This window comes from Saccopteryx bilineata, chromosome 3 (assembly GCF_036850765.1).
Source record: "Saccopteryx bilineata isolate mSacBil1 chromosome 3, mSacBil1_pri_phased_curated, whole genome shotgun sequence".
In the NCBI taxonomy this organism is placed as follows: Eukaryota; Metazoa; Chordata; class Mammalia; order Chiroptera; family Emballonuridae; genus Saccopteryx; species Saccopteryx bilineata.
In genome coordinates, this window is record NC_089492.1 from 304,259,052 (window position 1) to 304,282,435 (window position 23,384).

Consider the following 23,384-nt stretch of genomic DNA (forward strand, 5'->3'; position numbering starts at 1 on the left):
GAGAATTCTGGTACATGGCTGGTACCAGAATTATTTCTCATTCTGATTGAAATAATTATTGTTCAAATAACTGTTAGTTTCTCCTCAATAGGATTTGTTAATATCAATTCATACTTTTGAAGACAAAACTCTTCAACACAAATCATAATGCTTTGTTTTGCTGCTCATTTAGTTATTATTTGAATGTGGGATTCTCCTAACAAGAGTTTCAATTTATCTGCGTTAGGGTCACTCAATTGTATGTTTGGTTTCAAATTTACTGCAGTGTTTACAATACTTACACAGCTGTTTGTTCTTCACACAGCTCCTGTGGAAAACAGTGTGGCAGAGCCTTAAAAAATTAAACTGCATTATCTAGTAATGCCACTCCTACAGATAAGACTGAAAAAATTGGACACAGGTATTCAAATATATTCTTGTACACATGAGGTTACTGCAGCACTATTTCCATAAGCCAAGAGCCACACACTATGCAAATGTCTACCAACAGATGAATAACACGTGATGTACAATGTTGTACAATGGAATATTGTTAGACATTTACAAAGGTCATACTGATACACACTACTCCACGGGATAACTAAAAAGATGGTTGTATGTAAAATAAATAAATAAATAAATAAATAAATAAATAAATAGAAAATGTCAGGTTTTTTTTTTTACAGAGACAGAGAGTGAGTCAGAGAGGGATAGACAGGGACAGACTGGAATGGAGAGAGATGAGAAGCATCAATCATTAGTTTTTCATTGCACATTGCGACACCTTAGTTGTTCATTGATTGCTTTCTCATATATGCCTTTACCACGGGCCTTCAGCAGACCGAGTAACCCCTTGCTGGAGCCAGCAACCTTGGGTTCAAGCTGGTGGGCTTTTGCTCAAACCAGATGAGCCCGTGCTCAAGCTGGCAACCTCGGGGTCTCGAACCTGGGTCCTCTGCATCCCAGTTCGATGCTATATCCACTGCGCCACCGCCTAGTCAGGCAGAAAATGTCAGATTTCATACAATTCCGTGTGCATTCAATGTCCAGAATAGGTAGACCAGAAGAAATAGAAAGCATATCTTTTTAGACATAGGGTTTACAGAAGGGGAGGGGTGGCAGAGAATGGTAAGGAACTGAACTACTTAATAGGTTTATAAAACTGTTTTTTGCCTTGGTCGGTTGGCTCAGTGGTAAAGCATCGGCCTGGCGTGCAGGAGTCCTGGGTTGGATCCCCGGCCAGGGCACACAGGAGAAGCGCCCATCTGCTTCTCCACCCCTCCCGCTCTTCTTCCTCTCTGTCTCTCTCTTCCCCTCCTGCAGCTAAGGCTCCATTGGAGCAAAGTTGGACCGGGCACTGAGAATGGCTCTGTGGCCTCTGCCTCAGGCGCTAGAATGGCTCTAGTTGCAACAGAGCGATGCCCCAGATGGGCAGAGCATCGCCCCCTGGTGGGCATGCTGGGTGGATCCCGGTCGGGCGCATGCAGGAGTTTGTCTGACCACCTCCCCATTTCCAACTTTAGAAAAATACCAGAGCCCTGGCCGGTTGGCTCAGCGGTAGAGCGTCGGCCTAGCGTGCGGAGGACCCGGGTTTGATTCCCGGCCAGGGCACATAGGAGAAGCGCCCATTTGCTTCTCCACCCCTCCGCCGCGCTTTCCTCTCTGTCTCTCTCTTCCCCTCCCGCAGCCAAGGCTCCATTGGAGCAAAGATGGCCCGGGCGCTGGGCATGGCTCTGTGGCCTCTGCCTCAGGCGCTAGAGTGGCTCTGGTCGCAATATGGCGACGCCCAGGATGGGCAGAGCATCGCCCCCTGGGGGGCAGAGCACCGCCCCTGGTGGGCGTGCCGGGTGGATCCCGGTCGGGCGCATGCGGGAGTCTGTCTGTCTCTCCCTGTTTCCAGCTTCAGAAAAATGAAAAAAAAAAAGAAAAATACCAGAAAAAAAACCCCCAAAAAACAAAAAACTGTTTTTTGCAACAAAAATATTATAGAACTAAATGTCATATCTGTACATTAAAAATATATTAAATGCAATTAAATTGTAATTTAGCATGGCAGATTTTATATTTGAATGTTACTCAGTTAAAAACAAATTATAGCAATAAATATTTGTATATATGCGGATTGTGAGAAAAAGCCAGACAGAAAATTTAGGTTTCACATGTCCACATGCATACAACGTCCAGAACAGGTAAATCTGCAGAGATAAAAACACTAATCTTTTTAGAGATATGGTTTCCGTGGTTCCGGGAAAGGCAGATAATGGGGCTAATTGTAAGCAAGTGCTTAATGGGTTTTGAGAGTCATAAAAATATTTTAGAACTGTGATATTTGAACATTACAAATATACTATATGCAATTAAATAGTAGTTTAATGTGGTGGATTTTTTTTTTTTTTTCTGAAGAGAAAAGCGGGGAGGCAGAGAGACACTCTCACAGGCGCCTGACCAGGATCCATCAGCATGCCCACTAGGGGGCAAAATCTGCCCATCTGGGGCATTGCTCTGTTGTAACCAGAGCCATTCTAGCGCCTGAGGCGGAGGCCATGGAGCCATCCTCAGCACCTGGGCCAACTTTGCTCCAATGGAGCCTTGGCTGCAGAAGGGGAAGAGAGAGAGAGGAAGGAGAGGGAAGGGTAGAGAAGCATATGTACCCTTCCCCTGTGAGCCCTGGCTGGGAATGCAACCCAGGATTTCCACATGCCAGGCTAATGCTCTACCACTGAGCCAACTGGCTAGAGCCTAACGTGGCTGACTTATATTTGAATTTCATTCAGTTAAGAACAAAGAGGGAATGAATACATCCACATGCCCAGTCACGCAGGTTTTGAGTGGGACCCCTGAACTGGCATCTCTGAGGAGTCCTTGTCAGTCCTAATGTTGCTCCCTCTGGACCCGTTTTCTACAGTACTCCTCCAGAGCATGCAGACCCAGCACACCTGAGCCTCACACCAACAGTCTTATCTCAACCAAAACAATGTTGGTTCCCAGTGCAAATGACCAGTCACTGACTAGGAAGATTATATTCTTTGCTGGCACTTTAAAGTCTAAAGAAGGCTAGAGAAGGTAGTGTTAGAGCATTGGTGTGTTTGTAGTTATTTACTTTGGCATCAGGTAGAAAAATGCTTAATTTTACAAGTACTTTCTAAACACTTTCCCACTCCCATCTGCAATATATAATTCTAATTCTACCACAATCACAGTGCAATTTGGTGTTATCAGATTTCAAATTTTCTAATTCTAGAAAACATTAGTATAAATCAATATATCTCTATAGTTTCCCTCATGATTAGAATGAAAGTATACTGATATTAACAGACCCATGTATGCAAAATTTAGTCTTAGATACTATAATTCGTAACAACATGGATTAATCTGGAAGATATTATGTGAAATTAAATAAGCCAGGAAAGTCAAGGCAAATACTGTATGATCTTATTTAATGGTGAAATCTAAAAAAGTCGAACTCATATAACCCAAACAGAGAATGGTGGCTGCTAGGGCCTGGGCTGGTGAAAAATGGGATATGTTGCTCAAATGGTACCAAGTTTCAGTTACGTAGGATGAGAAGTGTGGAATTCTAATTTACTGCATGGTGAATTTAGATAACAGTTGTGGATCCTATAGTTGAAGAAAATTTTAAGTCAGAGGAAGTGAGATAGAAAGACTCCTGTAGCCCTGGCCGGTTGGCTCAGAGGTAGAGCATCAGCCTGGCGTGCGGGGGACCCGGGTTCGATTCCCGGCCAGGGCACATAGGAGAAGCACCCATTTGCTTCTCCACCCCTCCCTCCTTCCTCTCTGTCTCTCTCTTCCCCTCCCGCAGCCAAGGCTCCATTGGAGCAAAGATGGCCCGGGCGCTGGGGATGGCTTCTTGGCCTCTGCCCCAGGTGCTAGAGTGGCTCTGGTCACGGCAGAGTGATGCCCCAGAGGGGCAAAGCATCGCCCCCTGGTGGGCAGAGCGTAGCCCCTGGTGGGCGTGCCGGGTGGATCCTGGTCGGGCGCATGCGGGAGTCTGCCTGTCTCTCCCTGTTTCCAGCTTCAGAAAAATACAAAAAAAAAAAAAAAAAAAAAAGACTCCTGCATGTGCCCCAACTGGTATCAACCCAGTAACCCCCGTCTGGGGTCAATGATCGAATCAACCAAGGAATGAATCCTCAGCATCTGGGGCCAGTGCTCGCACCAATCAAGCCACTGGCTGAGAAAGGAGTAAAGAGAAAATGGGCAGCCTGACCAGGTGGTGGCGCACTGGATAGTGTCAAACTGGGATGCGGAGGACCCAGGTTTGGGACCTCAAGGTCACTGGCTAGAGTACGGGCTCATCTGGTTTGAGTAAAGCTCACCAGTTTCAGCCAAAGGTTGCTGGCTCAAGCAAGGGGTCACTCAGTCTGCTGTAGCCTCCGGTCAAGGCACATATGAGAAAGCAATCAATGAACAACTAAGGTACAGCAATGAATGGATGCTTCTCATCTCTCTCCCTTCCTGTCTGTTTGTCCCTATCTGTCCCTCTTTGTTCTCTCTGTCTCTGTCACAAAACAAAAGAAAAAAAAGAGAGAATAGGCAGAGGGACTGGGAAAGCAGATGGCTACCCTTTGTTGGCCCTGACCAGAAATTGAACCCGGGATGTCCATATGCTGGGTCAACTGTCTATCCACTTAGCTACCAACCACTGCTAATAGTTGAAAAATTTTAAAAGCAGATTGAAAAAGTTGTCCACAGACACAACAGAAAAATATCCTAATCATTAAAGGTGATGGACATGTGCATTAACTCGGTTGTGGTAACTTACTTCCCATTGTATATGTATACTTACTGTTTTGGACCTTGACCCACTCCTGGGTCTTCAGGAATTGAAAACACACTGCTAACTTTTTTTTTTTAAGTGATAGTGGGGGAGATAGACAGACTCCCACATGTGCTGCAACCGGGATCCACCCAGCAACCTGTGTCTGGGGCAGAAGCTTGAATCAACTGAGCTATCCTCAGTGCCTGAACCGACATTTGGACCAACCAAGTTATCCTCAGTGCCCAGGGCCTATGCTCGAACCAACTAAGGCACTGGGTGTGGGAGGGGAAGACGGAGAGAAGTAGATGTTACCTTCTCACGTGTGCCTTGACTAGGAATTGAACTCAGGAAATCCATACGGCAGGTTGACGCTTTCTCTACTGGGCTAACCATCCAGGGCCAGGATGACTCTTAAAGCACAAGTTTTAACGAGAAAGGTACAAAGGCACCCTAACAAATAGGTTTGCTCCCATTTACCCACTTTAACATTTTGGAAATGGTGAACACCGTCTTAGAGAGGTAAAAGCATCAGCCAACCATAATTTTGGTCTCTACTGTCTTCAGTGTGGGCAGCTCCCAAAGTGAGGCCAGAGCTGGACACAGCTACCTAAGGGGTGGGTCAGGGCATTTGGTGCAGAGAATGGGCCTTCACATTCTTGGATCCATGCTACAGGTTCCTTCAAGTTCTGTCTTTCCATAAAAGCTCAACTCCCACCCTTATCAGGAAATGGCGCAGTGGATAAAGCATTTGCCTGGGACACTGAGGACCCAGGTTTGAAACCATGAGGTTGCCAGCTGGAGCATGGGCTCATCTGGCTTGAGAGCAGGATCAGCAACTTGACCGTGGGATCATAGACATCACCCCATGGTCACTGGCTTGAGCCCAAAGGTTGCTAGCTTGAAGCCCAAGGTCGCTGACTTGAGCCCAAGGTCAGTGGCTTAGCTAGAGTACCCTAGTCAAGGCACATATGAGAAAGCCATCAATAAACTAAGGTGGCTCAACTATGAGTTGATGCTTATCTCTCTTCCCTCAAATCTATCTCTCCCTATCTCTCACAAAAAAGCTTAAATACTTGCCTGACCAGTGGTGGCGCAGTGGATAAAGCATCAACCTGGAAATGCTGAGGTCGCCAGTTCAAGGCTGGGCTTGTCTGGTCAAGGTACATATGGGAGTTGATGCTTCCAGCTCCTCCCCACCTTCTTTCTCTGTCTCTCTCTCTCTCCCCCTCTCTCCTCTCTAAAATGAATAAATAAAATAAAATTTAAAAAAGCTTAAATCCCTGGCTTTCTATGGCTCCATTCTATTTAAGCTGCCTGTAATGTAAAATAAACCACTCAATGTACATCCTCCGAGTTTTCTGGAAAAAAGAGAAGAGAAACACTTTAAACCGGTGTTGCTCAAATAAATTACATTTTTAAGAAAGAGGAGGGGAGATACACAGGCTACACCTGCTCCAACTGGCATCCACCCAGAGATCCACGTCTCAGGCCAATGCTCTGCCCATCTTGGAACAATGCTGCAACCAAGCTATTTAGCGCCAGAGGCAGAGGTTCTATGGAGGGATCTTCAGCATCCAGGGCCAACATGGTTAAATCAATTGAGCCACGGCTGCAGGAGAGGAATAAAGAGACAGAGGAGGAGGGGGCGGGGGAGGGAAGGGACATGCAGAGGTTTGGCTCTCCTGTGTGCCCTGAAAGGGAAATGAACCTGGGTATTTCACACAATGGGTTGACGTTCTACCACTGAGCCAACTGGCCAGGGCCCACATATTTTTTTTAAAAATTTTATTTATTGATTTTACAGAGAGATGAGATGGTGATAGTGGAGGAATGATAAGTATCAGCATTTAGTAACTTCACTTTAGTTGTTTATTGATTGCTTGTCATATGCGCCTTGACCGGGCAAGACAAGGGTTTCTAACCAGCAATCTCAGTGTTCCAGGTTGATGCTCTATCCACTGAGGCACCACAGGCCTGGCCCTTTTTTTTTTTTAACATGTCTTCATGGTCTCTAGGGAGCATAGATTCTGAATTGGCTCCGGAAATGTGTGTTTTGAACTAAGGTCTTTCACCATATATTACAAACGTGGAATTTCTCCCTAATAGCACTCTCTGACACAGAGTGAGGCTGTAGTTCCAGCTATATGGCTTCCTACATTCTTCATTTTTAAGGTTTCTGTCTGGTATAAATTCTCATGTGTTGATGAAGTTGTGAATGCTCAATAAAAGTTTTGCAACATTGCTTAGATTTGTAATGCTTCTACATGGTATGAATTCTTTTTAAGTCCAGTAACGAATGAAAGCCGATTAAAAACTTAGCCATATACATTCATCCTTCGCCATATCACGGTTCACTTCTCACGGTTTCACTGCATCATGGATTTTTAAATTGTATACATCTAGCATAGTATCACAGACTTTTCACTATATCACGGGATTCTTCAGTATATAAGGATTTTATATATTTATTATTTTAATTATTTTTGCAATAAAGCATTTTCTAACATAAAAAATTGAAAACATAAAAATATATGAAATATTAATTAAAACATATTAAAAGAATATTAAATCAAAATAAAATACATATAGTATAGTCATTGCTGAGTACCCATATAGAACTTTATATGTTGTTAAAATTACGCAGGTTGAAGAGTGTAAAAAGTGGGCCCTGGCTGGTTGGCTCAGTGGTAGAGTGCTAGCCTGACGTGTGGAAGTTCCAAGTTCGATTACTGGCCAGGGCACACAGGAGAAGCGCCCATCTGATTCTCCACCCTTCCCCTTCTCTCCTTTCTATCTCTCTTCACCTCCTGCAGCCAAAGCTCCAATGGAGCAAAGTTGGCCCAGGCGCTGAGGATGGCTCCATGGTCTCCGCCTCAGGCGCTGGAATGGCTCCAGTTGCAAAGGAGTTACACTCCAGATGGGGTGAGCATTGCCCCCTAGTGGGCATGCCGGGTGGATCCTGGTCTGGTGCATGTGGGAGTCTGTCTCTCTGCCTCCTCTCTTTTCACTTCAGAAAAATACAAAAATACAAAAAAAAAAAGTGGTACAAGTGTTTAAGAGCATAGGAAGTGTTTATAAGATGGTGGGAAAGGTAATAGTGTTGGAAAGCTTTATAACAGTGTGTGCGGGGTTTTATAAAGTCCTAAAATATATACAATAACATAAATATAAGATCACCATTTCATGGATTTTCACCTATCGTGGGGGGTTCTGGAATCTAACTGCCATGACAGATGAGGGACCACTGTATTTCACATTTGTAAGGCTTATCGATGGTATGAATTGTCGTATGTTGAGTAAATATTGACCGCTTATTAAAGGCTTTGCCATCTATTTCACATGTGAAGGCTTCTCTCAAGTATGAATTCTTTCGTGGTCAGTAACCTGTGAACGCCGATTAAAGGCTTTGCCACATACTTCACATTTGTAAGGCTTCTCGCCGGTATGAATTCTCACATGTTCAGTAAGACTTCCCTGCCGAACAAAGGCTTTGCCACATATTTCACATTTGAAAGGCTTCTCGCTGCTATGACTTCTCATATGTTGAGTAAGTACTGACCGCTGATGAAAAGCTTTGCCACATATTCCACATTTGTAAGGCTTCTCGCCAGTATGAATTCTCACATGTTCAGTAAGTCTTCCCTGCCGAACAAAGGCTTTGCCACATATTTCACATTTAAAAGGCTTCTCTCCAATATGAATTCTCTCATGTTCAGTAAGGTTTGACCGCCTATAAAAGGCTTTTCCACATATTTCACATGTGTAAGGCTTCTCTCCAGTATGAATTATCTCATGTTCAGTAAGACTTATCCGCCTAGAAAATGCTGTACCACATATTTCACATTTGTAAGGCTTTTCTGTAGTATGAATTCGTGTATGTTGAGTAAGTACTGATCGCTTATTAAAGGCTTTGCCACATATTTCACATGTGTAAGGCTTCTCACCAGTATGAATTCTGTTATGTTCAGTAAGACTTATCCGCCTAGAAAATGCTGTACCACAAATTTCACATTTGTAAGGCTTTTCTGTGGTATGAATTCTCATATGTTGAGTACGTCTTGACTGGTTATTAAAGGCTCTGCCACATATTTCACATGTGTAAGACTTCTCTTCAGTATGAATCCTAACATGTGCAGTAAGACTTATCCGCCAATGATAGGATCTGCCACATATTTCACACGTGTAAGGCTTCACTCCAGTATGAATACTCTCATGTTCAGTAAGGTTTGACCGCTTATTAAAGGCTTTTCCACATATTTCACATGTGTAAGGCTTCTCTCCAGTATGAATTCTAACATGTTCAATAAGACTTATCCGCCAACGATAGGATCTGCCACATATTTCACATGAGTAAGGTTTCTCGTCAGAATGAATTCTCTCATGTTCAGTAAGGTCTGACCGCTTCTTAAAGGCTTTCCCACATATTTCACATGTGTAAGGCTTCTCTCCAGTATGAATTCTAACATGTTCAGTAAGACTTACCCGCAAACGATAGGCTTTTCCACATATTTCACATGTGTAAGGCTTCTCTCCAGTATGAATTCTCTCATGTTCAGTAAGTTGTGAATGGAAATAAAAAGTTTTCTCACATTCTTTACATTGGTACCGCTTGTCTGCCGTATGGATTTTGTTATGTTTCTTTAAACTGGATAAATGACTAAAGAATTTCCCACAATGATTGCACTTGTGAGCTTCTTCCCTAGTATCAATATTTTCTTGTTGACTAATATTAAAATATTTGCTCAAGGATTTGTTACATTCACTATTTTGGTTTGTCTTCTCTACAATACAACTATTCTGATGTATATTGAGATTTGAGGTTTGATCAAAAACTTCCTTACTTTTATGATGGTTCTCTGACAACTTAGTTCTTGAATATTTATTAGGATTTGACCATTGGTAAAATTTGTTCCAAGATTCATTAAATCGGTTACTTCTGTCTCCATTACACGTATTCTGGTAATCATTGAAAATAAAAAGGCTGTTAGTGAGGGCTCTCACTTCATTAAACATGTAAAATTCCCCCCAAATGAACAATTCCATGAATCCTAATAAATCATATTTGTACAAAAACAATATCAATTTTATCAAATTATAAACTTTGCATCTAGGAGAAATTATTTCTAGGTAAAAGCATAAAGAATCCCTGATAAGACATTCTCCAAATAATATCCTTTACAATCTGTGTTTGCATTTGTAATTTCTGAGATCCAGAAATGTTTCACTCATTGATTCACCTATGTTTTATCTCTCTCTCTCCCGTCATCCCTCTCCCTCTCTCTCTCTCTCTATATATATATGTATATATACTGTATCTCTCTCTCTCTATATATATATATATATAAATATATATATATATATAAAATTTTCTTTTTTTGGTGACAGATACAGAGAAAGACAGACAATGAGGGAAAGACATGAGAAGCATCACTCTTCATTGTGACACCTTAGTTGTTCATTGATTGCTTTCTCATGTGTGTCTTGACCGAGGGACTACAGCAGACCGTGTGACCCCTTACTCAAGACAGCAACCTTGGGCTCAAGCTGGTGAGCCTTGCTCAAACCAGATGAGCCCATCCTCAAGCTGGTGACCTCGGGGTTTCAAACCTGGGTCCTCTGTGTCCCAGGCCGATGCTCTATCCCCTGCGCTACCGTCTAGTCAGGTCACCCAATACTACATTTTAAATGGTTCAAATGAGTATTTACTTGTAGCATTGACAAGATAATTTTTCAGATTTTGCCAATTTTATTTCGGAAAATAGGCATGGTCAAAAAAATTGTTTTCAGTCTGTTTAGAAAGACACTATTCCGTTCTCCAAACATAATGTATTTAACAGGTAATTTTTCCAAAGATGTTTTATATCTTTTTTTTTTTTTTAAGTGATAGGAGGGGAGGTAGAGAATTGCATGTAACCCAATCACGATCCACAGGGCAAGCCCTGTCTGGGGCCAATGCTCAAACAACCAAGCTGCATTTAGGGCCTGACTCTAATGGTCATGCTAACCAAGCTATTCTCAGCACCTGGACATCCACTCAAACAAAACTGAGTCACTGGCTGCAGGAGGGGAAGAGGAAAGAAAGGGGCAAAGGGAGGATGAGAGAAGCAGATGGTCGCTTCTCTTGTGTGCCCTGACCAGAAGTCAACCAGAAGTCCATATGACAGGCCAATCCTCCATCCACTGTGCCACCAGCCAAAGTCAATGGTTTATATCTTTGATTTGTTTTGGAAACAATTTTAAGTAATGGCCCCACTACCAAACTGCCCTCACACTCCAACTAACATTCCCAATCTTTCATTAAGTATTCATTTTTGGGCCACACCTTCCATATCTTACCAGTCGTATTTTGTACAATGAATCCTCTATGTCTGACTTTGGCAATAAATCCTGGGTGCCTTCAGAAAACACAGCTGAAAGATACCAAATAAATTATGACACATTACATTCAGGTAAATGTATCTTAAAATCTAATGTACAAAATTAGTACTGAGTACAGGACTTAAGCAACATAATACAATAGGAAGCATCAAAACTTCACTCCTTAACAGAGAATTAAATTTAGAAACAATTACACAACAGCCCCCTTTTTTCCCCTTTGCATTTTTTTGAAGCTGGAAATGGGGAGGCAGTCAGACAGACTCTTGCATGTGCCCGACTGGGATCCATCCGGCACGCCCACCAGGGGGCGATGCTCTGCCCCTCCGGGGCGTCGTTCTGCTGCGACCAGAGCCACTCTAGCGCCTGGGGCAGAGGCCACAGAGCCATCCCCAGCGCCCCGGCCATCCTCTGCTCCAACAGAGCCTCAGCTGCGGGAGGGGAAGAGAGAGACAGAGAGGAAGGAGAGGGGGAGGGGTGGAGAAGCAGATGGGTGCTTCTCCTGTGTGCCCTGGCCAGGAATCGAACCCGGGAGTTCCGCATGCCAGGCCGACGCTCTACCACTGAGCCAACCGGCCAGGACCACAACAGCCCTTTTTATTTATTTATTTGCCAGAGGCAGAGAGTCAGAGAGAGGAATAGACAGACAGGAACGAAGAGAAATGAGAAGCATCCATCATCAGTTTTTCTTTGCAACACCTTAGTTGTTCATTGATTGCTTTTTCATATGTGCCTTGCCTGTGGGGCTACAGCAAACCGAGTAACCCCTTGCTGGAGCCAGCAAACTTTTGTCCAAGCTGGTGAGCTTTAGCTCAAACCAGATGAGCCCGTGCTCAAGCTGGTGACCTCGGGGTCTTGAACCTGGGTCTTCTGCATCCCAGTCTGACGCTCTATTCACTGAGCCACCGCCTGGTCTGGCCACAATGGGCCTTTTTTAAATTTTTTTATTTATTTTATTTTATTTATTCATTTTAGAGAGGAGACAGAGAGGGACAGAGAGAGACAGAGAGAGAGGAGCTGGAAGCATCAACTCCCATATGTGCCTTGACCAGGCAAGCCCAGGGTTTCAAACCAGCGACCTCAGCATTTCCAGGTCGATGCTTTATCCACTGTGCTACCACAGGTCAGGCCAACACAATGGGCCTTTTTTGAGAGTTCCAGAAGTCAATTAGAACTCAGCAGCCTCAATAAAAGACTTATATCGAAACAAAAAAATTAGGATGCTTATTACTGCCTCCAATAGCTGCTCCCTCTCCCTGACACACCATGGCAATACTGGGAGAAAAGTCCCAGTTCCTACGTCTATGCTGGAGAGACATAGATAAGTACAGTGTGTGTCCAATGATCTGGTACTGCTGCCACTGCCTGAGGGACTGGTTTGTCATTTGTGGGACACACAGAACACTGAAACAATGACAGTATGACAGTATACCATGAGTGCATTGTGGTGCCTGATTTTTTTTTTTTTTTTTTGTATTTTTCTGAAGTTGGAAACGGGGAGGCAGTCAGACAGACTCCCGCATGTGCCCGACCTGGATCCATCCAGCATGCCCACCAGGGGCCGATGCTCTGCCCATCTGGGGCGTTGCTCTGTTGCAACCAGAGCCATTCTAGTGCCTGAGGCAGAGGCCACAGAGCCATCCTCAGCGTCTGGGCCGACTTTGCTCCAATGGAGCCTTGGCTGCGGGAGAGAGACAGAGAGGAAGAAGAGGGTTAGGGGTGGAGAAGCAGATGGGCGCTACTCCTGTGTGCCCTGGCCAGGAATCAAACCTGGGACTCCTGCACGCCAGGCTGACACTCTACCATTGAGCCAACTGGCCAGGGCCTGATTTTTTTATAAAGGTGACTATTCAAACACCAAGGAGACTGCAGTATTAGAGACATGAGGTAAAGGATAGTTCCACAACCACTAAAGAAGAGAGAACACTTTTAGCCCTGGCTGGATAGCTCAGTTGGTTAGTGTCTTCCAGAAGTGCAGAGTTACCAGTTCGATTCCCAGTCAGGGTACATACAGAAACGGATTCACATCTCAGTCTCTCCCTCATCCTCTCACTAAATTATTTTTTTAAATCTTTCTTTAAAAAAGAGAGAACATTTTGCCCTGGAGAATTGGCTCAGTGGTAGAGCGTGCGCCCGGCGTGTGAAAACCCCAGGTTCGATTCCTAGTCAGGGCACACAGGAGAAGCGCCCATCTGCTTCTCCACCCTTCCTGCTCTCTCTCCTCCTCCCCTCCTGCAGCTATAGCTCAATTAGAGTAATTTCACCCCGGGTGCTGAGGATGAGTCCATGGCCTCCGGCACAGGTGCTAAAAAAACCCAAAAAAAGAATTCCTCCAGTTTGAATGGAGCAAGGACCCCAGACGGGCAGAGCATCACCCTCAGTGGGTTTACTGGGTGAATTCTGGTTGGGGAGCATGCAGGAGTCTGTCTCTTCAATCCCTTCTATTACTTAAAGGAAAATAAATAAAATAAAAAGGAGAACATTTTAAACTGGGAAATTCCACACAACAATCAGATCATACACATTCCAAACTGTTCTGTTAGTCCTAAGGATTTCTAGCACGTGACTGATATTTGTGTTCTCCTGTATAAAGCACATTTCACGTTTATAAAGCATGGAACGGGCCTGACCAGGTGGTGGCACAGTGGATAGAGCGTTGGACTGGGATGCGGAAGGACCCAGGTTCAAGACCCCGGGGTTGCCAGCTTGAACACGGGCTCATCTGGCTTGAGCAAAAAAAAGCTCACTAGCATGGACCCAAGGTCACTGGCTCGAGTGGGGGTGTTACTCGGTCTGCTGAAGGCCCGCGGTCATGGCACATATGAGAAAGCAATCAATGAACAACTACGATGTTGCAACGAAAAACTGATGATTGATGCTTCTCATCTCTCTCTGTTCCTGTCTGTCTGTTCCTATGTATCCCTCTATCTGACTCTCTCTCTGTCCCTGTAAAAAAAAAAAAAAAAAAGCATGGAATGGTGGCTATTTCTTATCCCAAATCTCATCAAAAGACTAGAAGATTTATCAAGAAATAGAAAAGCAGGATCCAACCACAGGAACATATTAAATCTTCCAAAATTGGCCTGAAATTATTAGAAGAATCAGAAAATACTTGACCAAGAATTTAAAACATATATTTAAAATTTTACAATATTTTAAGGTACCCTGATTGTACGTAAATATAACAAAATAACTCCAGCAGACACATAAAAAAAGCCGTTTCCCCCAAAAAGAATCTAAGAAACACAATGGAACAATAGAAGAGAGGGAAGACGAAACAAAATAGCTTCAAAAGGTAGACAAACTGTTAGCCAATTATATTTAATTCCTAAAACTAAGTAGAAAAAATAATTGTTGTTTAAAAAATTTTTATTTATTCATTTTACAGAGAGAAAAGAGAGCGAGGATGGGCTGAGAAGTATTAGCTCATAGCTGAGACACTTCAGTTCTTCATTCAGTGTTTATCCTATGTGCCTTGACCAGGCAAGCCCAGGAATCAAACCCGAAACCTCCGCACTCCAGGTAACGCTTTATCCACTGCACCAACACAGATCAGGTGAGAAAGCCACTTTTTTTTTTTTTTTTTTTTTTAGCAAGAGAGAGACAGAGATAGAGACAAAGACTAACAGAAAAAGGGACAAATAGGGACAGACAGGAAAACGAGAAGCATCAATTCTTTGTTGTGGCATCTCAGTTGTTTATTGATTGCCTTCTCATATGTGCCTTGGCTGGAGGGCCTCCAGCCGATCCTGTGACCCGTCGCTCAAGGCTGTAACCTTAAGTTTTATGCCAGCAACTTTTGAGGTCAAGCCAGCAATCATGGAAGAAAAAAAATCAAACATATGAGTAATGCCTGACGAGATGATGGGCAAGTGGATAGAGTGTCTGCCTCAAATGCTGATGAATGAGGTTTGAAAGCCTAATGCTGTAGTCTTGAGTGCAGGCTCAGCTGGCCTGAGAACAAGTTCATCAGCTTAAGTATGTGATCATAGCCATGATCCATGGTCACTGTCTTCAGCCAAAGGTTGCTGGCTTGAGCAAAGAGTCACTGGCTAAACTAAAGCCCCCCAGACAAGGTACAGAGATTACCCCCCAGAGAAAGCAATCAATGAAGAACTAAAGTGCCACAACTAGAAATTTATGCTTCTCACCTCTCTCCCTCTGTCTGTCTGTCCCTGGCTGTCCATTTCCAAAACAAAACAAAACAAACAAACCAAAAACCCAAAAATAAATAAAAAACAGTATGAGTAAAAAACGGCCACAAAAAGGAACAAAATCTTACCTTTTGCAACAAGGATGCATGTAGAGTGTATTTTGGTAAGTGAAGTAAGTCAGGCAGAGACATACATATACCACATGATTTCACTTATATGAAATCTAAAGAAAATACAAACTGAACAAACAAAGCAGAAACAGACACTTAGGTACAGAGAACAGACTAAAGGTGGCCAGAGGAAACCATGAAGCCACTGAGAAATACACACTGGCAGCTACAAAACAGCCATGGGATATACAGTACAGCAGAGGAAGTACAGTAAATAATGTTGTATTAACTATGTACAGTCCATGTGGGTACTGGAAATATCAGGGGGAACACTTGAAGACTTTCTAAAGTGTTTAACCACTAACCTGTACAGCTGAAAATAATACAGAAAAATACTGAAAAAGAAAATAAAGAAACTGAAAACAAGGACATAAAATTTATTCCCAGAATTCCTAAACTACCTGCAAGTACTATTGATAAAGAATCCTTTTATGAGGCCCTGGCCGGTTGGTTCAGCGGTAGAGCGTCAGCCTGGCGTGCGGGGGACCCGGGTTCGATTCCCGGCCAGGGCACATAGGAGTAGCGCCCATTTGCTTGTCCACCCCCCACCCCCCCTCCTTCCTCTCTGTCTCTCTCTTCCCCTCCTGCAGCCAAGGCTCCATTGGAGCAAAGATGGCCCGGGCACTGGGGATGGCTCCTTGGCCTCTGCCCCAGGCGCTAGAGTGGCTCTGGTCGCGGCACAGCGACACCCCGGAGGGGCAGAGCATCGCCCCCTGGTGGGCAGAGCGGCGCCCCTGGTGGGCATGCCGGGTGGATCCTGGTCGGGCGCATGCGGGAGTCTGTCTGACTGTCTCTCCCCGTTTCCAGCTTCAGAAAAAAAAAAAAAAAAAGAATCCTTTTATGGGCTAACCCCCGGAAGTGGTAGAGGGAGGATTCTGCGTGTCTGCAGACCCTGCTGGGGTCGGGACACTCTAGGCTGCAGGATGTCCTGGTCTGGCCTTCTCCTTGGCCTGAACACGTCCATAAGTTATGGCCTACCCCTGACACCCCGGCTCTGGGCCACTCGCCCCATGGCCACCCTGAATCAGATGCACCGCCGGGGGTCTCTGAAGCAGCCACCTCCAACTGTGGGCCCCACAGAAGGCTGGCCACAGCTGAAGGGCGTGGTTCTGCGCATTCATTTGTAAACCCAAGAAGCCCAACTCGGCTAACCGCAAGTGCTGCCGTGTGCGGCTCAGCACAGGCCGCGAGGCTGTCTGCTTCATCCCAGGAGAGGGCCACAGCCTGCAGGAAAACCATGTTGTACTTGTGCAGGGTGGCTGCACCCAGGACCTGCCTGGTGTGAAGCTCAAGGTTGTGCATGGCAAGTATGACTGTGGCCATGTGCAGAAGAAGAAGTGACCACCAGGGGCACAGTGTGCTGGCATTTACACAGAACAAGAACCTTTGTCTCTGGGTTCCTGCAGTATCCTCCGGAAGCAAGGCCAGCTCTAGAAACAGCTGGTCTTCATTCAAATTCTGGGCCCACCTCTCCCATCAGGATTACCAGTAGCCCATAGGGATCCTGGCTGTGAATTAGAGAAAGGTGCCCCTTGATGTCCATTTGTAGAAAATTGGTACAAGAGGCTTCTTCTGCTGGGATAATGCACTGCACTGCCACCTGATGGGAAGGGGTTACAATAAACACAGAGCCTGTGGTTATGATGTGTAAAAAAAAGAATCCTTTTATATAAGTTCTGACTGTGAGCGTGCCCCTTAAACAGCAAATATTTTGCACCAGGGCGTGTATTATATGGCAGGAAACTTTCCTGGAAAATGCATTCAAATCATGAAAAACAGCCCTAAAATATTTTAATAAAGAAACATTTAAATGACATGAGAAAGCCAGCTATTCTTACACAAAACATGTAATCCACGTAACAGAGAAAAACCCCTTCTTTTCTAACTGAAACCATTAAAAAGTTGTAAGATGTGGAAAGAGACTAATCTTTAAACTGAACATTTCAGTTTAAATACACCACGATAAAGGAACATTCTGAGAAAGCAAAGGACAAATTAAACTGCTGCTTTCGCCAAAAGTAAATAATTGAAAAACAAAACATTTTCCTACATATGAAGGGCCTAATAATTCTGCGAACCACTTCTTAACAAAGGAGAACATTCCAGCACGTTGTAGCAGCACTTGTGAATACCAAAGCACAACTATGACAAAGACCTAATGAGAAATGAAAACACACAGGATAGTCCCGGGCAGCTCTACTCTGGACAGGAGAGAATTACAGAATGACAGTGATGAGGAAAGCAGGTAACAGTGGACACTTTCCTACCTGCTGGGCAACACTCTGAGCTCAGCTATGGCAGTACCTTACTGAAGGACTCTATGAGATACACAGAAACATTAAACTATTCTAACATATGAATTGCAGAATACACAGAAAATTTTATTTAATACAAAGGAAAAGAACAGCCTGACCAGGTGGTGGCGCAGTGGATAGAGAGAGCATCGAACTGGGATGCAGAGGACCCAGGTTCGAGACCCCGAGGTCGCCAGCTTGAGCACGGGCTCATCTGGCTTGAGCAAAGCTCACCAGCTTGGACCCAAGGTCACTGGCTCCAGCAAGGGGTTACTCAGTCTGCTGAAGGCCCACGCTGAAGGCACATATGAGAAAGCAATCAATGAACAACTAAGGTGTCGCAACAAAAAACTGATTGATGCTTCTCATCTTTCTCCATTCCTGTCTGTCTGTCCCCATCTGTCCCTCTCTCTGACTCTCTCTCTGTCTCTGTAAAAAAACACACCAAAAAACAGAAAAAAAAAAAAAAAAAAAAAAGGAAAAGAACATTATGAAATGAAACAGTATTATTTTCTCACTTTGGGGAGGTTCACCGTGATGGAATCAGTCAAAACATGGGCGGGTGTTGTTGGAAACCTCCAAAGAGTTAGAAATTATAAACCAGAAAACATGACACCTGTCGCTCCTGTTCTTGGGACTTATGCAACAAATTCTAGAATCTCAACCATTTTCTTCATAAACTTTTTGTGTGTGAGAGAGAGAGAAAGAGAGAGGCACAGACAGGGACAGACAGGAAGGGAGAGAGAGGAGAAGCATCAATCATCAGTTTTTCTTTCTTTTTTTTTTAAGACTTTATTTATTCATTTTAGAGAGAAGGAGGAGAGAGAGAGAGAGAGAGAGAGAGAGAGAAGAGGGGAGGAGCAGGAAGCATCAACTCCCATATGTGCCTTGACCAGGTAATCCCAGGGTTTTGAACCGGCGACCTCAGCATTCCAGGTCGACGCTTTATTCACTGCGCCACCACAAGTCAGGCAATCATCAGTTTTTCTTTTTTTTTTTCTTTTTTCTGAAGCTGGAAACAGGGAGAGACAGTCAGACAGACTCCCGCATGCGCCCGACCGGGATCCACCCGGCACGCCCACCAGGGGCGGTGCTCTGCCCTCCAGGGGGCGATGCTCTGCCCATCCTGGGCGTCGCCATATTGCGACCAGAGCCACTCTAGCGCCTGAGGCAGAGGCCACAGAGCCATGCCCAGCGCCCGGGCCATCTTGGCTCCAACGGAGCCTTGGCTGCGGGAGGGGAAGAGAGAGACAGAGAGGAAAGCGCGGCGGAGGGGTGGAGAAGCAAATGGGCGCTTCTCCTATGTGCCCTGGCCGGGAATCGAACCCGGGTCCTCCGCACGCTAGGCCGACTCTCTACCGCTGAGCCAACCGGCCAGGGCCATCATCAGTTTTTCATTGCGGCTCCTTAGTTGTTCACTGATTGCTTCCTCATATGTGCCTTGACCGCGGGGCTACAACAGACCGAGTAACCCCTTGCTCAAGCCAGCGACTTTGGGCTCAAGCTGGTGAGCCTTGCTCAAAAAAGATGAGCCCACGCTCAAGCTGGCGACCTTGGGTTTTGAACCTGGGTCCTTCATGTCCCAGTTTGACACTCTCTCCACTGCGTCACCGCTGGTCAGGCCTTCATAAACTCTGTACATGAGATAAAACGCAACACTATAAAATACAACTTTCAAAATACAATTCGTCAGCAATGGGTACAGATATTCCCAGATCTCCAAAGGAATGAGAGAGGAGACAGGCCACAGCGGCCCTCACAGTCCATGGGGAGGACCCCGCCCCCACTGCTAATGTGATGATGGAGGTCACTGGAGCAAAAGCAGAGTCCCGAGAGGACGCAGGAGCACGGGACGTGTTGGAGACCAGCTGTCTCTCTATGACAACAGGGATACACCTGGGCCTCTCACAGCCCTTTCCACTGCAGCAGCTTCCCAACCACACTGTAAGGTCTGGCCTCCTCCCTGACCTTTAGATCTCTCACCTGTGTCATCTGCCTCCTCATCCCACCTACCTGGCTGGAAGGGTAGTGTCTTTCTTCTGTTCACATCCCAGCGCTCCTTCACTTGCTCCAAATACATGACCAGGACTGGCTTAGAGACAGAAAGCCCTGTTTATTGGAAAAAGGAACATGAGTTTTGACAGAGATTGCCCAACTTCTAATCCAGTCAGTGCCAGTAAAGAGACATTGTAGGATATATTTTAGAAATGATTCCTCAGCCTGACAGGTGGTGGCACAATGGATAAAATGTCGACATGGAATGCTGAGATCGCCAGGTGGAAACCCTGGGCTGCCTGGTCAAGGCATATGAGAAGCGACTACGAGTCCATGCTTCTCGCTCTCCCCCTCAGCCCACCATCTACCTACCTTTCTTTTCTTCCTTCATTTTTTTTTCTTTTCTTTCCCTCCCTCCATCCTTCTCTCCCTCTTTTCCTTCTTTTTTTTTTTTTTTTTTTTCTTCATTTTTCTGAAGCTGGAAACAGGGAGAGACAGTCAGACAGACTCCTGCATGCGCCCGATCGGGATCCACCCGGCACACCCACCAGGGGTGATGCTCTGCCCACCAGGGGGCGATGCTCTGCCCATCCTGGGCGTCACCATGTTGCGACCAGAGCCACTCTAGCGCCTGAGGCAGAGGCCACAGAGCCATCCCCAGCGCCCGGGCCATCTTTGCTCCAACGGAGCCTTGGCTGCGGGAGGGGAAGAGAGAGACAGAGAGGAAAGCACGGCAGAGGGGTGGAGAAGCAAATGGGCGCTTCTCCTGTGTGCCCTGGCCGGGAATCAAACCCGGGTCCTCCGCACGCTAGGCCAATGCTCTACCACTGAGCCAACCGGCCAGGGCCCCTCTTTTCCTTCTTTCCTTCCTTTCTCACTCTCTCTCTCCTCACTAAAGAACAATAAATGAAATCTTTCAAAAACCTTTATTTTTGCCTGACTAGGCGTCAGCCTGGGATACTGAAGACCCAGCTTCGAAATCCCAAGGTAGCCACCTTGAGCACGGGCTCTTCCAGTTGAGAATGGTGTTGCTGGAAACAGCATGGAATAACAGACATGACCCCAAGGTCGCTGGCTTGAGCAAGGGGTCACTGGCTTCGCTGGTGCACTTCGGTCAAGGCACATACCAGAATGCAATCAATGAACAACTAAGGTGCTCCAACGAAGAATTGATGGTTCTCATCTCTCTCCTTCCTATCTGTCTGTCCCTATCTGTTCCTCTCTCTGTCACCAATACAAAATATTTTTTTCCAAAATACTGGTTTTTTTTTTTGTATTTTTCTGAAGCTGGAAACGGGAAGAGACAGTCAGACAGACTCCCGCATGTGCCCGATCGGGATCCACCCGGCACGCCCACCAGGGGCGATGCTCTGCCCACCAGGGGACGATGCTCTGCCTCTCCGGGGCGTTGCTCTGCTGCGACCAGAGCCACTCTAGCACCTGGGGCAGAGGCCAAGGAGCCATCCCCAGTGCCCGGGCCATCTTTGCTCCAATGGAGCCTTGGCTGCGGGAGGGGAAGAGAGAGACAGAGAGGAAGGAGAGGGGGAGGGGTGGAGAAGCAAATGGGCGCTTCTCCTATGTGCTCTAGCCGGGAATCAAACCCGGGTCTCCCACACGCCAGGCTGACGCTCTACCGCTGAGCCAACCGGCCAGGGCCAGGAACGTTTTTATACTCCAGCAGACCCCCAGTTTGATCCCTGCAAATGAGAATCTCTAAGTCTACCATCCAAAGCAGAAACCCCCAAAAAATGTTAAAGAAAAATAAAAGAAACCTGCAGATATAGAATAAACTCAGGAAGGAAGTCATCCTCACCCAGGGAGACCAGGTTCCTGTAGTTCTCCAACATCACATCCACGTACAGTTTCCGCTGAGCTGGGTCCAGGCATTCCCACTCCTCCTGAGATAAATCCACGGCCACATCCCTGAAGGTCAATCGTCCCTGGAAAAAACAACAACAAAGCACATTCATCAAAAGCCACAGAAAGACTTCAAAAAGTCATGCAACATGAAAAGTGTAAAGTGGTTTTCAGCCCTGGCCAGAGGCTCAGTGGATAGAACATTGGCTCAGTGTACGAACATCCTGGGCTGTATTCCCAGTCAGGGTGCACAAGAAGCAACCATCTGCTTCTCTTCCCCTCCATTGGCCCCTTCTCTCCCTCTTTCCCTCCTGCAGCCACTTGTTTGATTTGGTTCGAGCATCGACCCGGGTGCTGAGGATGGCTGGATTAAAGCGCATCAGACTCAGGGGCTAAAAAAACCTCAGCTGATTTGAGCATCGACCCCAGAAAGAGGTTGCCTGTTAGATCATGGTGGACGCATGCGGGAGTCTATCTCATGACCTCCCCACCTCTCATTAAAAAGAAAAGAAGTGGTTTTGACCTAGGAGAGTATCCTGAATTATCCAGTAAGATTATTTTGACCCAATAATATTTTCTAACGTATCTTCTACAACTGAAAAATTAAGATGTTACATGTCAATAGATGCATTACACAGACTTTATGTTTCAGGAAAATAACCCTTAATGGTTTTTTTTTGTGTGTGACACAGACAGAGACAGAGAGAGGAATAGATAGGAACAGACAGACAGGGAGAGAGAGAAGCATCCATTCTTCGTTGCAGCACCTTAGTTGTTCATTGATTGCTCTTTTATATGTGCCTGGACCGGGGTAGGGGAGGGTACAGCAGAGCGAGATACCCCTTGCTCAAGCCAGTGACCTTGGGCTTCAAGCCAGCGACTTCGGATTCCGAACCTGCATCCTCTGCGTCCCAGTCTGACACTCTATCCACTGTGCCACTGCCTGGTCAGGCAATAACCTTTAACATAAAGGCATCGACATAAGTATATCGATTTGTCAAGGTTGTATTGTATCATTCATGATCAGTTGTGGTCATTTCTCAGTTAGAAAAGTCATGATGGGTTGGAACTATAAGTACTTCTTCAATTTTAACGTGGGCAATAACAAACAGCAGTTTTGTAAAAATGCACATCCCCATAGGGAATTCTCTAATGGGGACTGTGAGCCACGTGTTCACCATGTTAGCTAGCATTTTATCAGCACCACCAATGTTTCTAGGTCATGTGCCATAGTTTCAAATAGCACAGAAATAAGCCCTGGCCAGTTGGATCAGTGGTAAAGCATTGTCCCAGCGTGTGGAAGTTACGGCTTCAATTCCCGGCTAGGGCACCTGGAAGAAGCGCCCAGCTGCCTCTCTCCACCCCTCCCCCTTTCTGTCTCTCTCTCTTCCCCTCCTGCAGCCAAGGCTCCATTGGAGCAAAGTTCACCAGAGTGCTGAGGATGGCTCCATGGCCTCCATCTCAGACACTAGAATGGCTCCAGTTGCAATGGAGTAATGCCCCAGAAGGGCAGGAAATCGCCCCTAGTGGGCATGTGGGTGGATCCCAATTGGGCGCATGCGGGAGTTTGTCTGCCTCCCTGCTTCTCAAAGAAAATAGCACAGAAATAGAAATCACAGGGAAAAATTTGTACATGACTTTGAACTGAAGGAAGTTTACGGGATTTAAAAATCATTATTTACTGATCTTTAGAGGGACAAAAAAAAAAGGAAGAGAGAAAGAAAGCAACGCTGATTTGCTGTTCCCAAAATTTATGCATTCAGCCTGACCTGTCGTGGCA

At 45.5% G+C, this 23,384-nt stretch overlaps 1 protein-coding gene and 1 pseudogene across 1 annotated transcript in view; one reads left to right on the forward strand and one right to left on the reverse strand.

Annotated features, from left to right (window-relative positions):
- Positions 1–6,330: 6,330 nt before the first annotated feature.
- LOC136330159 (zinc finger protein 91-like) overlaps positions 6,331–23,384 on the reverse strand; it is a 54,688-nt gene continuing 37,634 nt past the window's right edge. The window contains 4 exon segments of the mRNA XM_066266661.1: positions 6,331–9,715; positions 11,096–11,169; positions 19,766–19,861; positions 21,561–21,687. Of these exon segments, the coding sequence (XP_066122758.1) occupies positions 8,114–9,715; positions 11,096–11,169; positions 19,766–19,861; positions 21,561–21,687 (1,899 nt within the window). The 3' untranslated portion in view covers positions 6,331–8,113.
- LOC136332008 (small ribosomal subunit protein uS12m pseudogene) lies at positions 16,091–17,099 on the forward strand (annotated as a pseudogene).